Genomic DNA, 16281 nt, shown 5'->3' on the forward strand with positions numbered 1-16281 from the left:
TTCAGTCAAGAGCAGTGCGTGATTTTCTGTCTTTCTTTTGTTGCTTGATTAACATCAGTGACTCGGACAATAGCAACTAAATTAGGCTGCTGTCCCTTTAAAACCGAATGCACGGCTGCAATGGATGCAATGTACTGATACACGTTCTTCCTACTGTTTACGTTCACTTAAGACGTAATCAACTGTGTTTACGTGAATACTCGTCAAAACGGACAATTCGACATCATTTTGTGTGTAATTCTCCGTTCATGCGACGCGAAAGAGTACTCGCGCGCTGTGAGACGTGCTTTGTGTGTATAGTGTCTGCGCTCAGAAAACCGGACTGAATTGAGTTCTCTCTTGCGTTGTCAGATTTATCCATATGTCTGCTCTTCTCTTACTCCCACATATTGACATTTTTTTAAAGTTTTATGCGACGTGCAGCAAGTGTATGTTAGCTTATGTCCCGCCGGTTCATATGTAGCCTACACATCTAACCTCCGAACCACGCAGCAGATTCGTTCTGAATGAATCTCATCCCAAATAGTCCCTCCCTAACATTTTCGTCTTGTTTTTATTCGTTGACGAAAATGTCAATAGATTTACATCATAGTTTTTGTCATTCAAAAAGAGTTTTAGTTCGTTATCGTCTCGTTGTCGTCGGTGAAAAAAATGTCGTTGACGACAATTATGACGAAAATTATTCGTCAACGAAATTAACACTGATACAGTTGCTTTAATAGGAATCAATATATATAGTGTTTTATTTTTATATTTGTTCATTCAATTTCTTGAATGTTCCTGTTAAATACACCTATTGTACCTGAAAATAAAACACTGTTTGTTTTATTTGTATATTATGTGTATTTGTAATCTGTATCTTTCTTCTAATTTTTTAATAACAAATAAAATAATGGCAGATTATTTATCTTCACCCACTTTGGCCTAAATATCCACCATTCTTTTTTGGCGAAAGGCTTTGTCTTTTTAATAGGGAAATTAGTTTGGCTGTAATGCTCAAACAACTTGCAAAATAGACAAACCAACGTGATATTTCTAAAAAAAAATTGTGATATGATATTTTTGCCATATCGCCCACCCCTAGGGTCACCACATGTTCTATTTTTTGGTCACATTTAGTTTGGTCACATTTATTATCTTTTTCTCATTTCTTCCTCATCTTTCCCTTTCCATCATTTCTTCTAGCTCATGCAGTAACCATGACCCAGAAGAGAGCGTCAGTTTTACCTTCAAGGTGAATACAGGTAAAGTAGGACAAACGCTAAAGTAAGGCACTTGAGCTTAATGTGTACCTATTACTAAACATCTGCATTACGTTTTAAGCATGTCATATAATTGCATTCACCCTATCCATTAGACATGATGAGCAAACCCTCTGCTACTTCACACCTCCCGTCAACAGTGGCATTCTGGGAAATCTGACCGCAATGTCATGGCACCCCGCTTGCTTTCAGTCTGTTTCCCTCATCTAGCCAAATCTTTCTCTCTATCTTTCTATGCGTCTCTCAGTATGATCACTTTTGGACTTGATTCTGTTGGAACGTTACAGGAAATAACAAGCACGCTAAAACCATCTTCCTGCAGACCTGACCACAGCCACAAATAGACCTGCACCAGCGTAAAAATGACTGACCTGCTAGCAATGCTTACTGGAAGAGAGAGAAAACAAGAGAAAGAGAGAAAGAAGAACAATATGAAACTTCTTTACAAATGAAACCAAAAACCACTTCCCTGATGTACTGATGACAATGGCCCAGATATAGAAACGTTGATCTCTACCTCACAACCCAAAGAGCTCTGTTTTAATTTTAACAACATGTCACTGCTGTAGCAATGGGTGACCTAACATTGCTAAACCAGTTGGCATTGTTGCATGTGTTCAAACCAGACTATTCTAAACATCAATCAAGAAACTGATGTGCTTCTTTCTGAATCCAGATCCTCCGGATCACACATCCAGCTTGCATGCATCTGTGCTCAAATGTGTGCGTTCAGTGTGAATTTAGGCTTTCACACTGGTTTATGTGTGTGTGAACAAGGCTTGCGTGTGTCCTCTGTTTACACTGCAGTGTTGTTTGGTGCAGTGCTGATGCATGTGATCGCCACTGAGAGCTTTTATACTGGACCGCTCCAGATTTCACAAGAGCCGGGCACAGAACAATGGCCTTTGATTAGAGAAGAGGTCTGTCTCTCTCTCCTTTAAAACTCCTCAAGTGGACCAGAGTGACAGTGTAAAAAAAGAATGACTCATTCTTCCCTGTTGTGCCCCACCTCTCTCTCTCTCTCTCAGCTTTTGGCCTGCATGAATGTGTAGATTGTCACCATCAGAGGCATATTACTCTGTCACTGCCCATGCCCACAAAACCAACAGTTCTGACGCCTAGTTTAAGGTCATTCTTCTCCGCTTCAGACCCTCTGCGCCTATTTTTCAGAGCAACAGTGCAGATCTTTGATCTCTGATGTCTTTTTTCATAACCGGATGTTTACAAGAACAGGACAATCTGAAACTGTTTATCTATAGTAGTGTTGTACTATATCAGAAAAAGTATCATGATATCAAGTAGCATTACGATCAGAAAAAAGGTACAAAGCTGTTGCTGGAGCGGTACCCTATCAAAAGGTACTAATTTGTACACTTTAGGAACTAATACTGTATGTTTCATTTAGAGGTTAATAACATACAAAGATACAGCTTTTAGTTTTTCCTGCCCCAGTGACAGCTTTATACCTTTTTTTTTTTTTTTTTTTTTTTTTTTTTTAGAGTCAACCTCTATAGTTGTGTGGATCACCTTTTTTATTTACAGTTGTTATACAAAAATAATATAGTTCTGAATGTATCTTTTAATTTCTTTACTTTCACACATTATTGCAATTCAGTTTTCACAGAAAATTAAGGGTAGACTTTGTTTACAGTAAAGTTATGTCTGCAATAATGAACTTGGCTGTTTGTGTTTTTGGTGTATTCAACAATACACCAATGCAATTAAAAGGAGTTATTTTTTTAATTCCTGTATTGTGTTTAATTCTGTTCTATCACACTCTCATATACTGCATGCGAAAATGTATTACCAAGAATCACCGTACTACTGTTTGTACTACAGCACATTATATACTATTTGTTGTGAATTCTTTATATTATATATCTTTAATACTATATACTATTATTAATACTTTTGCTTGACTACTTCAGAATGTCATCAGATAGCAAACAAACATCTCCTCCTCAAATTAGACCATCACGGCGATGTCAAGCCCCCAGGCACCTTGAGGATTACATCCTTGACTTCCATCACCGACCTGCCCTTTCCTCCAGTCCTGTTCAGAGGGAGTCAGAGGAGCAGAGAGGAGCAGCAGCCGCAGTGTATACAAGTCAAGCAGATGCAGCATCCAGTCAAGGTGTACATCGAGCCACTCCTAGTCCAAGTCAAGCAGGCTTATTGAGTATGGACTCATTAACGAAAATAATGGAATCCATAAGCGAGAAGGAGAAAGAGGAGACGGATGAAATGGACAATCTTCTCAAGAAATTAGATCAGCTTAAGAAACGAAAGCACCGCCGAGACGAAATGATGGAACACATCAAATCATTCTTGAGGGAGGAACAGGAAAACGAGGACAATGAACGGGTACAGACAGTTGCATCATCGCCACGATCTTCTCCTGCACCTTCTAGTTCATCAAGCCCTCCACCCTTACCTCCGAAACTCACAAGCACAATTCAGTCTGTCATGCCTAGTCTGAGGAGTACAGAGAGGAAACTTCAGAGAGACCCTGAAAAAGCTGCTGTCTACTCTGGTGAGATTAATAAGCTCATTAAGGCAGGCTATGTTTCTAAGCTTCAACCTGAAGAAGTCACCAAATCAGAGGAGGCCTGGTACATTCCCCATCACCTGGTGTGTCACAACGATAAACCAAGATTGGTCTTCAATTGCTCATTCAGGTATCAAGGTCTGTCTCTGAATGATCAGCTTCTGCCAGGGTCTGCACTTGGCCCATCATTGTTGGGCGTTCTCTTGAGATTCCGTCAACACAACGTGGCTGTAAGTGCAGATATCCGTGGAATGTTCCATCAGGTCCGCTTGCTGCCTGAGGACAGACCTCTTCTCTGCTTCATCTGGCGAGATCTGCACTATGAGAACTGTCCAGATGTCTATGGATGGGAAGTCTTGCCGTTTGGTACAACCAGCAGCCCGTGTTGTGCCATTTTTGCTGTGCAACAACATGCTCGCAATAACCAAGAGAGTTACCCAGGTGCTTTACAGGCAGTGCAGCAGAGTTTTTATGTGGACAACTATCTGGCAAGCTTTCCAACCACATCTGAAGCCAATCTAACAGTTGATCAACTGCGCAGTCTGCTAGCCACGGGTGGTTTTGACCTTAGACAATGGGCTAGCAACCAGCCATCAGTGATCTCTCATCTACCCACAGAAGCAAGGTCTTCAGCTGCAGAACAATGGCTTGAACAGAACAGGACTGATCCAATGGAGCCAACTTTGGGTCTCAGGTGGAATTGTGCTGCTGATACACTAGGATACCAATGTCGCCCCATCGAACATGTCACACTAACAATGAGAACAGCCTATCAAGTGCTAGCAACGCAGTATGACCCATTGGGGTTCATTGTGCCTTTCACCACACGGGCAAAAGTGATCTTAACACCATTAAAGAACCGGCATTAGTGGGGCAGTCCCCAACACTATTACTAAATACTATTGCAACTAATTACTGAATACTAAATCAATTGTAAATACTATGGCACTGTGGGTATTTTGAGGTTTGGGCACTGCAATACTACTGTAACATACAGTAAGTAAACTGTGCAACCCTAATGCATACAGTAGTATGGAACCAGTGCTGTAAACATATTAATAACATTTGACAATAATGACTGAGCTACAGTCATATCTGAACTAGGATCAGTCTCCCTGCAAGAGCATTACTCATACTGGGAAAACCATCTGTGAACATCAATAGATCTGATGGGAGAAAGAAAGAAAGAAAAGTAAAAAGGCATTCAATGTTGCTAAAAAGGTGACTGATCAAAAACAAACAAACAAACAAACAAAAAACATCTGACTAAACTCTGTCTACACTAAGTTGAGCTTCACTGTCCTGACTGAAGTAAACCCCTGGACGCTTCCTGTTTTGTGGAGTGTGTAGCGTGAATCAAAACCCTCCGCAGCTATTTTTAGCAACAAAAACATGCTCTGAAATGCAGAGAGTGTCAAAAAAGGAAACACAGAAGTAGACTTCCTTCCTGTTTCGGTTTTCTTCATTGAAACTATGAAAAGAATAGATGAGAGAATGTGAGTGGGCGTCAACATGGCCTGATGGCTTCCATTTTGTCCTGACTGGAGATGCTATTGCTGCTACGCGTGTGTCCGTGTGCTCATCTTGACTGATGCTGTGTTATGACTTGTGCTATCTGTCTTCATTAGCAAAGAAGAGAGATGGAAACTGACATGCACACTCTACTATCAATCAAACTAACAACCCAGTAGCTCATTCTTCCTCTTTTTCACAGACACACATTAAACTTTATGACTGGGCTAATTCATTTCACTTGTGTCTAGTGAAGTTTCCAGCATTTAATTTTTTGAAAGCAAAAAATAAAGGCTGTATAAAGTGACAAACTGACAGTCAATCAAACCATACACATACAGCTACATTCACATACATTTACATACAGCTACGTGTTTGAACCAATGAGAATTTCACGTTGGATGAGACATAACAGAAATAGAAACCAAACAACTGACAAATCACAAAGAGGTAGATTGGAGAGATTTGATTTATCACTTGTCAGTTTATCGCACCTGGTTTGTGTGTAACATAGAAGCTCAGTAGACAGCATGTGCTGGGTTCCCCTGGGCAGCTTGTGATGATTGGAACAGAACTAAAAGCTACCTGATGCATCTGTGCCTCTCGTTCACTTGTCCTCTGCTCTCTCTGCCACCTGTCTCTCTCATACATGTGCCCTCACAATGTGAGAAAGACAGAGCTCATTACGGTAGACCTTTCTCCAGAGGATGAAGGACTGCTAGTGTGTACGTGTGTATGTGTGCGGATCACTTATGAGCCCAGAAGAATGAAAACAACATGAAAGGAAGATGAGAAAAAAATGCATGTACATATGTGTCTTAACCTATGTTACATCGCTTAGCGCTCACTATAAGAGAATGTTGGCAAGAAAGAAAGAAAGAAAGAAAGAAACCCATCTAAAAAAGTCTAAAAAAAACATCAGATTCTCAAAATTAAGCCCTCTTAGGAGAATGAATGAATTAATGAATGTATGAATAAAACATTACATTTTGGTTTAAGTACCGTTATTTAATATATAGCTGTGGCCAATTTTGGGACTGCAATTATGCTTTGAAAAATACATTTTAGACATGAAAATCAATAAAAAGTGTAGTCTATGTAAACATTTCGCAATAATTATGTCGTCATTTGGCAATGCAGTTGCATTTTTTCATCTTTTTTTATCTCTCAAAAGTACTAAAAGAATCTTTAATGGAAGCGTTAAGAAATCAGACTGCAATCATTATATTCCTTATGATTTTCATCTCTTATTCCTGGTGCTCTTCATTTTTTAGTTATAAAGCTTTAAATTAGTAAACAGCTCCTCTGTTTCGCACATACACAAACATCTCGCCCTCTCTCTCACACACAGACACGTTCGACAGCTAGTCCTGTTATTTAAATGCTCTGCAGTCTTTCTGTCCCCTCTGAACCTTCTGGACAAACCAGAGATCCTTCAGGCCTCTGTCAGACTCTCTTTCTCTCTCTCTCTCTCTCACTGTCTCTCTCTCCGCTCCATTGCCTTAATGGACTGTCAAGGCAATGATGAACGATGCTTTTCTAATTAGGTTTTCAAGTTTAACCTAGAAAGAGAGAGAAGGAGAGAAAAAGAAAGGGATGAGAAGAGAAAGAAAGACAAGCAAGAATAAGAAAGAGAGATGAGACAGGTACTGCAAGGTGAACGCAAAAAGTAAAACAAATGATAAATGATCAGACGCTTCAAGGGCTTTGGAGTTATAGGGTTCAGTTCATCCAAAGATAAAAAATTTGTTCACTCAGTTAATTTATACTCATTATTTACTCATTCTCGTGTCATTCCAAATCCATATGCTGTTATTATTTCTGCTGAACACATTTTTAAAGGACTGTTACACAACTTTGCCAGTTCATAGTGGCTGGGAAAACAACACAGTCCATATGATTTACTCTAAGTCTTCTGAAGCTTCTGATAGTTTTATGTGAGGAACAAGCCAAAAAATAGCATACAGATTTCAACAACATGAGCGTGAGTAAATAACTGATGGATTTTTGGGGGAGATATAAGAATGAGTTCATGAAAAATATTTATATGCATTAAAGTCTCCCTTCTGTTACTTCTAGTTCCCTCCGTCTGTCTGCATCTTGCTCTCTCTCTTTGTCCTTTGCAATAATGTATTTGAGGCTGTCTTTCTCTATAGGGACCCACAGAATCCACTGGGACAGAACATCAATACAAAAGAGGTTTAAAGCTTCTAGTGAACGAGATGAGAGACAGACATACATACAGGCTGTATTTGCTTCTAATTACTTTTAACTTATTAAAGACAATCAACTTATCAGACAGCCCATAAAACATAATGCGATGTTAATTAGAAAACAAGGTTCTGTAATTGTTCTAATGTGATTATGACATACATATCCTAAAGCTAAAAAGCCAGTTTAGACAAAATAAGTGGAGTAAAGATGATGGTTAGAAAGTTTCTTGAAAGTTCAGCGGTCTGAGAATTCAGTCACAGCTGTATTCTTTCAGTCTTGGACATATTTGACATAGTTTAGCAGGTGATACCAGAAAACAGGCAACCTTGGCCGTCCAAAATTAACTATGAAATCTCATGTTACACAAACCATTAAACAGCCATTAGTGATGGGCTGAGACTAAACTCACTGTGGGTTACTCTCAGTCACCACATAAGGTCACCTTCTGGGAAACACAACAAAGGAAAATAACACAGGGTCATTCCTAGACATGCGACTACCCATTTCCTCGTGTAATTCTACAGGGGTTTTGCACACAAACACCGTAACCCTTGACCTTTTCCTCCCACTATACAGTTGGTCTTCAGTATCATCCACATGAATGTTCAAACTGAAACACCCAGGAGTCCAAGAAACATTCACAGTGCCCTTCAACATCGTCTGCATTTTCTAGTCTTCTTAAAAGACAGAGGACAACTGCCTGGAATTGCTACAGTGTTCTTGGACAAAGTTTTCTAAAGCAGAATCACTAAAAACAGTAAGAACATACTGATGTGACTAGGGATGCACTGATATTAAAATTCTACACTATTTTGTCTATAAATTAGAATTAAATTACTTAACATTAAAATCAGTAGTGAAAATAGGCATCAAAACATTATAATGTACAGCATGAAAAAATAACATTTTCAGATGTTGAAGTTTACAATTAACAGTGTAATTTAATTACTAGTGTTTTTAAAGATTAACTTAAGTGTTAGACACTGCCAAATGTAAATCTAATCTAAATGTAAAAATAGAGGAAATGAGGATGCACAATTAAAAATACAATATCAACTACACTGTAAATTGACAAATTTGCCAAAAAAGACATATAGTGTAAAAACAGAAATGGCGATTGCTATGGCAAATGACATCACCATAAACAACATCAACCTAAAAAAAAAAGTTATATTTATACATTTCCTCAGTGTCACACCCTCCTTTGCAGTGAGTGTACACTTCACTTCTCTTTTCTTAACTCTTAACTATGCTTTCTATTTTTTTTTTTTTTTACTAGAAGGTTGTTTTGCTTGGCCCTTGACTAAAATCTTTTTAGTTTGCATTTCCTGCTTTTCTATAAGAGACATCAGCTCACACATTTACAGATTTTCAAACTGTGAATAGTGAATACAAAAAAGTGTTGGTTTTGTATCAGATCTCTTTCTTTAGAAGACGAAATAGTAAACAGGTAGCAGTTTTCAGTAGTCAGACTCATTCTTGCGGTGAAAGTGGTAATAATGCTGGACACTGGTCTGGTGGGGTCACAGCCTCGTTTGGTCTGCAACCTTGAGGAGAAATGGTTAATTCGTTTTCATGGAATTCTGCCCCGATTCTCACCTTGAACTTCGGCTGAATTTGTCTTGTGTCATTCTGCCTCACAGCAAATGGACTGAATGGACACACTCTGTGTCTCTCAGCTAACACACACAAAACTCAACAACACACATACTTTTCCTCCTTGCCTGCCTCCAGTTTCTGCACACAAAATTAATGAGGGCACTAACAAAAAGGGCAGAGAGAGAGATAGAGTCTTATGTAATTCTTTACCCCTTGGACAGGAAGAAGGAGAACAGGGCCATCTAACACACGGAGAGTATTGACAGTGTGCACTGATAAACGAGACCCTCAGAGGAAACCGGTTACAGGATATACGTTCACGCATCATCACTGTTACTCTCGTCTTTTTCCTAATTCACAAACACATATATAAGACCCCTGCATACTTCCTCCTCTGTTTCCTGCATCTCATTCGGTCTCATTTTTATCTCTACACATATTCAACAACAAGAATTAATTTTTTTTTAGCCCTATACAATTTATCATCAGTGTTACCCAGGCTAGGTAATATAACCTGGTGACATACTTACATCAGCACAATCGAGCAGAATTCGCAAAATGTTGTTTGTTGAGCCCTGCACACACTTATTTCTCAGGTCTCCTCTTATACACTAATAATGTCATCATCAACATAATCATAGACAGAAACACACAGGGTATGTTTGGAATGGCATATTAACTACTATTTTGTAACTTAGCATGCAGTATATATAATGCACATATGGTGGAACCCAATGGGGTTTACATACATACACTTCAATTCAAAAGTTTGGGGTCAGTAAGATTTTTTTATGTTTTTGAAAGAAATCACCAAGGCTGTGATTATTTGATCAAAAATAGAGTAAAAATGTTTAATTTTTAAAAAGATGGCAAAACTGAATTTTCAGTCACATGATCCTTCAGGAATGATTCTAACATGTTGTTTTGGAGCTTAAGAATCATTTCTTATTGTTATCAGTGTTGAAAACAGATGTGTTTCTTCATATTTTCTGGCTTCTTTGATGAACAGAAATTTCAAAAGAAAGAGATTACTTTTGATTACAGAGATTATTTAAAATAGTAAATGCGTTTACTTAGATTTTGATTAATTTAATGCGCCCTTGCTAAATAAAAAATACTGATTTTAGCCTAAACATCATCTTATATATTTTTAACATCCAGCGTGTCAAACATACATTAAAATACATGTTTATATAGTTAATAAAATACATTTCAATCAATGTTCACTTTTCTATTTAAAGGTGATCATCAAAACACTCAAATGGGGTAACTGTCTAAGACATTTACAAAACTCACAACACGTTAACTGTGATTCTACACATTTAAATGTCAGTGTGTGCACAGCAACAACAGGTAACAAATGAACTCAGTCAGGCTGAAATGACATGTCACACTTCATAATGCTTAGCAGGGTTTAACAAGTATGCTAATGAAGGGGAAATCACTAATGAGCAAGAGGAAGAAGCATGCAGTTTGCTGACACCAATCTAAGCACACACACAAACACACAATTTATTTTCATCAGGCACATACTGTACTGAATATCAAATTCTGCTAAGCAGCATTAGCCTGTCATTAGTCACCCTCAACATCTGATGAACCTCCAACGGACCGTCTGCTGCCCGTTTATTGACTGTCTGATGCTGCACACAAAAATAGTAAGCGCTGACTAAAATCACCATTTCCTGTCTGATTGACTGACTTTACATGACCACAGGATGCAAGTACACACAGGTTTTTTGAGTAGTGCGGTTACAACACATGCTTCACAGAGAATAATGAATTATTGTAGTATAATCTACTGCGTGTAAATGTACCCCTAAATGGCACATAAATCAAAAACCAACTGTGGTTTATCAGACGGTCTCTTTCTGTTGTTTTGGTCAGATTAAGCTGCATTGTGGATCATAGTTCATGCCGCAAATCAGAAGTCTGGCTACACAAGGCTAGCTTATGACACACTGTACAATGATTCAGATCATTACATGCTGTGTACAAATCCTTAGGTCCAGATAATGTAAAATATAGAGTGAAAGGGCATCTGCAAAATTTACCTAAAGTTCTATGCCTCTCTCAAGTAATACGGTAAGTGCTTGTAAAAGCACCCTTATTTTCTGTCAAGGTTCATGTGTATGCAGAAAAATGAAAATCAAAGATAAAATTTCCAATGGATTTCTCTGAAGTGCTATTTGTGATATTATTAAGCATTACTTTTAAGTCTGAAAATTACACAACCATTAAAAAGCTTGGCATCAGTACGTTTTTTTTTTTTTTTGGCACTGTCACCATTTTTTATATTTCAAGAACCCTGAAAAATTTCCAAAAAATTATTAATCAGCACAACTTCACATTACCGATCCCAAACATTTGAACAGTAGTAGTGTACATCAAAATCATTTCAAAAGTTTCAGGTTGTAAGAATAGAATTATCAAAGAACTTTTACATCAAGTATTAGCAAAGTGTTAGACATTATTTGACTAAATGAAAATGTTAACTTAATTGGCATCTGTGTAATTGCCCGATTCAATTAGTTCAGCTTCACTGGCTTGCTGATACTGACTAATATTCTGCTAATTTCATCAACCACACTGTCAAGATAAATATGACTGACATGTGCTGATCTGGGATCAGGTTCATCTTATTACAATTATGATCTAAATGTTCATGTACACAAAGCCATTGCTTATTTGAGATCTGCTTACACTAAGCAGATCAGATGGTTTAACTGATCTGAGGTCAGTTTTCAGCTGTTTAACAGAGAGGATGCAAAGATGAAACACTCAAGCATGGCGTTCAAGGCCTGATCTGAGATCTGTTTTAAAGGAATCTTCAAGAAATTATCCAATAAAGCTGATATGATTTGTCATGGTGGCAGTGCAATAAACCTTTGCACTCTGTGAGTAGCATTACAGTGTTAAATGTAAAAAGTTGTTCAATGGGCCAAGGCCAAACAGCGTCAAGAGAAATAAATAGCTAGTTACTAAGTCACTGCTGAGCCTAACTGTAGAAGAAAGTGAGATCTATAACCTTACATTGTTCTGTTATAAAGACACCCAACTCTCAGGCTACAAAACAGGTGACCTCACTGTTGCAGTCACTTTTAACACTCAGGATCTCACATGGGCCAAAGGAGAAAGGTCACCTGACCTGATACATGAATACTGAACTGTGGGGGTGGGAAGCACAGGTGAGGCACTAAATTCTGCTACACTTTTTGCCTGCTGGGTCTGTATTCAAGTCTTATTCTTTTGTGGAAGCTTTCTACCACAGGATAAAAAATAAAAAAGTTAATTGCGACTTTTTATCTCACAATTTAGACATTTTGTCTCAGAATTGCAAGATATAAAAGTCACAATTGCAAGTTAACATCTGATCTTTACATCTGATTAATGTAAAAAGATATAAATGTGCATTTGCATGAGATGAAGTTAGAACCGCATGGTGTAAATTCACAACTGCAAGAAAAAAAAGGAACTGTGATATAAAAATGACCTTTTTTATTTTTATTTTTGGTGGAAGCAAAAAAAAGTAGAATTGAGATATTGGTAAATGTAAACTCAGAATTGTGAGAAAAGAAGTCAGAATTATGAGTTTATATCTCTCAGTTCTACATTGTGAGAAAGAAAGTCTGAATTGTGAGATATCAAAAAAGTCTGAATTGTGGGATAAAAAATCCCAATAACCTTCTTTATCCTATGGTGGAAACAAGCTTCCATATTCTTCCCACATGGATCGCTATATATAAACATTTATATAGGGAATTTTACACTCTGTCTGCTCAACAATTCTAACAATTCTGCTGTTCTCATCTTATCAAAATACAACACAAAGCTGACACAATAAACAGGGACGTGTGAGGGGTCAAGGGTCAGGGTAGCCCTCAGTATGTTCATGAACAGACTGACCTCTACACCAAATTCCCCTCTTTGTCAGGAAATACAATCATTCAGCTTCAAACTAATTGTAAAATGAGCTCAATTAATCAACAGCATTTGGGCTTTTGATGAACAAAAATACATGTGCATCCACTCTGTAGACTAGATGCTGTCTTGTGTAGCATAATAAGCTTGCTAATGAGTGTCTCATATCCTTGCCCTTTTAGGAATAAACATTAGTCCAAACTGACATTGATATTGTACATACACTGTACTAGTCATAGCATGCCAAGTATTGACTGATTCTGAGCCATCAGTGACTGTCCCCTGGATCAATATGCACTGCAGCTTCGACTATACAATGTCTCTGTGTGTGTGTGTGTGTGTGTGTGTGTGCACACTTGGGTATTGAGTACTTCGTCTTTTGGGGTATCAAAGTGTGACTTCAGCAACTTTTCTCACAGAAAATAAATAAATAAATAAATATGTACTAAGCATGATTGGAGTGGTTAAAAAAAAAAGTGAACAACATCTCATACAATTTCGTATTTTGTCGTGAAATCCTACCTTGGCTCGAATCTGACCAGAAGTGGACACTTTTCGGATGAGTTTGTGCGAGGTCTCCTCAGGCTCCCCGTCACTGTCCGATGATTCGTCACCCGCCTCGGCTTGAGGGTCCGGAGAGGTCAGGGACTCCCGGGGCTCCCGGACATAAAGGACATTTGGATTGAGCTTCGAGGCCATGACTGTGCAGGGCACACGATTTTCACAGCACTCGACTCCTCCTTTGTGCCAAGTCAGCTCTGAAACAGAGAAAGCATTGCTCAACGGCAGCTAACGGTATTGATTCCCAAAGAGACTTCTTCTGCTTTCATTTTAAAGCTCTATGAACTATAGCGTTCAAGGCAAATTCAGTTCCTCCATTTTGATTGTGCTGAGCGTTGAGGCCAACAAAAGAAACCACAGCACAAACCAAAAGACGGTTAACAACAACAGGGGATTATTTTGTCTATTGCACAACAGCATTAAGGGTCATTGAAAAAAGGATATCTGAGGTGATAAAAAGAAGAATCTTCTAAAACACAAGATCTTGTGATCTTTGTGTTCATGTTGGTTTCATGTATAAAAAGTAGTGTAACAAACAAGAAAAAGTAATAAAATATTTCAACCTTGAATACCTCGAATTTAATTGTTATTTTCTGTCAGGATAACAAATTGCAAATTGACAAAAGTTTTCAAATATTTCACATATTAGTTAGATTTTAAAACAAAATGTCACCTTTTTTAAAGAAATAATAACGAAATATTATGCTGAACTACTTATTTTTAACATTTCTTTTTTTTTCTAATTCATCCCTTATTCCTATATATATGTAGAGAGAGAGAGATACCATCAGCACCATTATACTTTTTACCTTAAACCTCACAGAATCACATATCCAAATGCATTTTAATTCATAAAGTAAAAACATATTAGGCTAATCATACAAAATGCATCCAGGTCATTTTTATGAATGGCTTTTTGCATAACAATAGAGCCAGACAAAATAATGAGCGACACGCCATTGACCCTTATGCAGACGGTGAAGCCCATTAGCGCTCAGAATCGATACAACCCCATCTGACATAATCCACAGACGGTCGCTGTCAGGGCTTTGAGAGATGCATGGACTCGCTGACTGTTGCGCGTGTTCACAGCTGCGCATTCGTTGCGCTCACAATCATTCGTTTAGGCGACACTCCGTTATCACCTTTCTCGCCGTTAATGTAATTAAATCGCCCCTTGCCCCAAAACATTACCTTAACGTGTCTCCACCGAAAAAACGCGACGCTTTCTGCATCGGACTTCAGTTTATGGCACACACATCTCCTGTAAACATGAATTAACTACCTGTTATGATGTCGCGCGTCGGTTGTCTACGTGTGAAAACGAGCCAGTCGCTTTGCAGAGCAATAAAGAGACGTTAGAGTGAATAATGCCATTACTAATATTTAAACCCAGGCGTCTAATGCATTTGAGATTATATTGACACGGATATCTCTGACTCAGTAACACACCAGCTGTGTTCTCGTGTCTTTCAAACCAAAAACAGCCGTGTTGTAGGCAGCATTAATGCTGTACATACACAATTTTGCGAAATCACGAGAGCGGCGTCCTCCGGCTCCGTCGTTTGAATAAAAGCGTTAACGGTTTGATTCATTGAATGCTCGCGGCGTTCGGCCATCACTTTCTGAATTGACAAATAGACTCAACTGTCAGTCTCGCGCATGATTCCGTCTGCCGCGGTTGTTCCGACTAAATGTAAAGGTGGACGTGGATGTGGTGTTTTACCTCTATGGTGCGCTGTCGGTTGCCGTTGACCCTCGTTTGCGTGTTCTTATTGCTCTTGGTGGGCTCTCGCGCAGCGCGGTGAGATACTGTCAAATCTGCTCCTGTCGCGCACATACGCGCGCATACGCATAGCATCGGATAAGATTTGAATCGAATGGGAGGGGTGAGCGTCTGTGTGTCAGCACATCTGGATGGCTCGACAACAGATATCTAAGAAAGGTTTGAGAGATTAATCCATCACCTATTATCGTTTTACTGCCGTTCTCTATGCAGATATATAATTTGCTTTGCTTCTGAAACTTCTGACTGCGGGCCGGGTGTTTAGTAGGAAGGGAAATCTTCGCTGAGGAAATATGTGACTTGTTGCTACATGTTGGGCTGCTTGACAATGTTCTGACCATTGATTGAGGAGGTCACTTGAGTAATAATAGGTTAAGTCAGGGGTAGGCAAGTTCGGTCCTAGAGAGCCGCAGTCCTGCAGAGGTCAGCTCCAACCCTAATCAAACACACCCGAACAAGCCAAACAATGTCTTCAGGATTACTAAGGCTCAGGACTGCGGCTCTCTAGGACCGTACTTGCCTACCCCTGGGTTAAGTAGTCACAGCACCACTGGACAAAAAGGTCTAGTGTGCCATCAAGGATCTTGACATACCTTTTTCTATAATAGTAAAGACATTTAATTCCTTAAATCAACTGGATATTGGTTCACAGTGAGTTTACTTTACACTGCAGTGGAAACCGAATTGACTTTAGGAGCCTGAAAACAACTGGACATGTCAAAGTAATGCAGTTAACTATAGCTAGCAACAGCACACCTTAGTACACTAAACGCCATTTATTTGGTGTAGCAGGAAGTGCAAAAGAGAAGAGACTCGTTACACCAACTGCAAATATAGACTACAACTCAATCCTCAGTCCTCAATCTAAGCACAAGCTT

General features: G+C 38.7%; 1 protein-coding gene across 1 annotated transcript in view; it reads right to left on the minus strand.

Moving 5' to 3' along the window:
* Positions 1 to 15481, minus strand: part of LOC107742290 (diacylglycerol kinase delta-like) — an 87844-nt gene extending 72363 nt beyond the window's left edge. Inside the window, exons 1-2 of the mRNA XM_016555197.1 lie at positions 15344 to 15481; positions 13579 to 13814 (exon numbers count right to left, since the gene is read on the minus strand). Of these exons, the coding sequence (XP_016410683.1) occupies positions 13579 to 13755 (177 nt within the window). The 5' untranslated portion in view covers positions 13756 to 13814; positions 15344 to 15481. The remainder of the gene's footprint in view (positions 1 to 13578; positions 13815 to 15343) is intronic.
* Between the last annotated feature and the right edge of the window lie 800 nt (positions 15482 to 16281).

This window comes from Sinocyclocheilus rhinocerous, unplaced genomic scaffold, assembly GCF_001515625.1.
Source record: "Sinocyclocheilus rhinocerous isolate Xijiao unplaced genomic scaffold, SAMN03320098_v1.1 scaffold75, whole genome shotgun sequence".
Lineage (NCBI taxonomy): Eukaryota > Metazoa > Chordata > Actinopteri > Cypriniformes > Cyprinidae > Sinocyclocheilus > Sinocyclocheilus rhinocerous.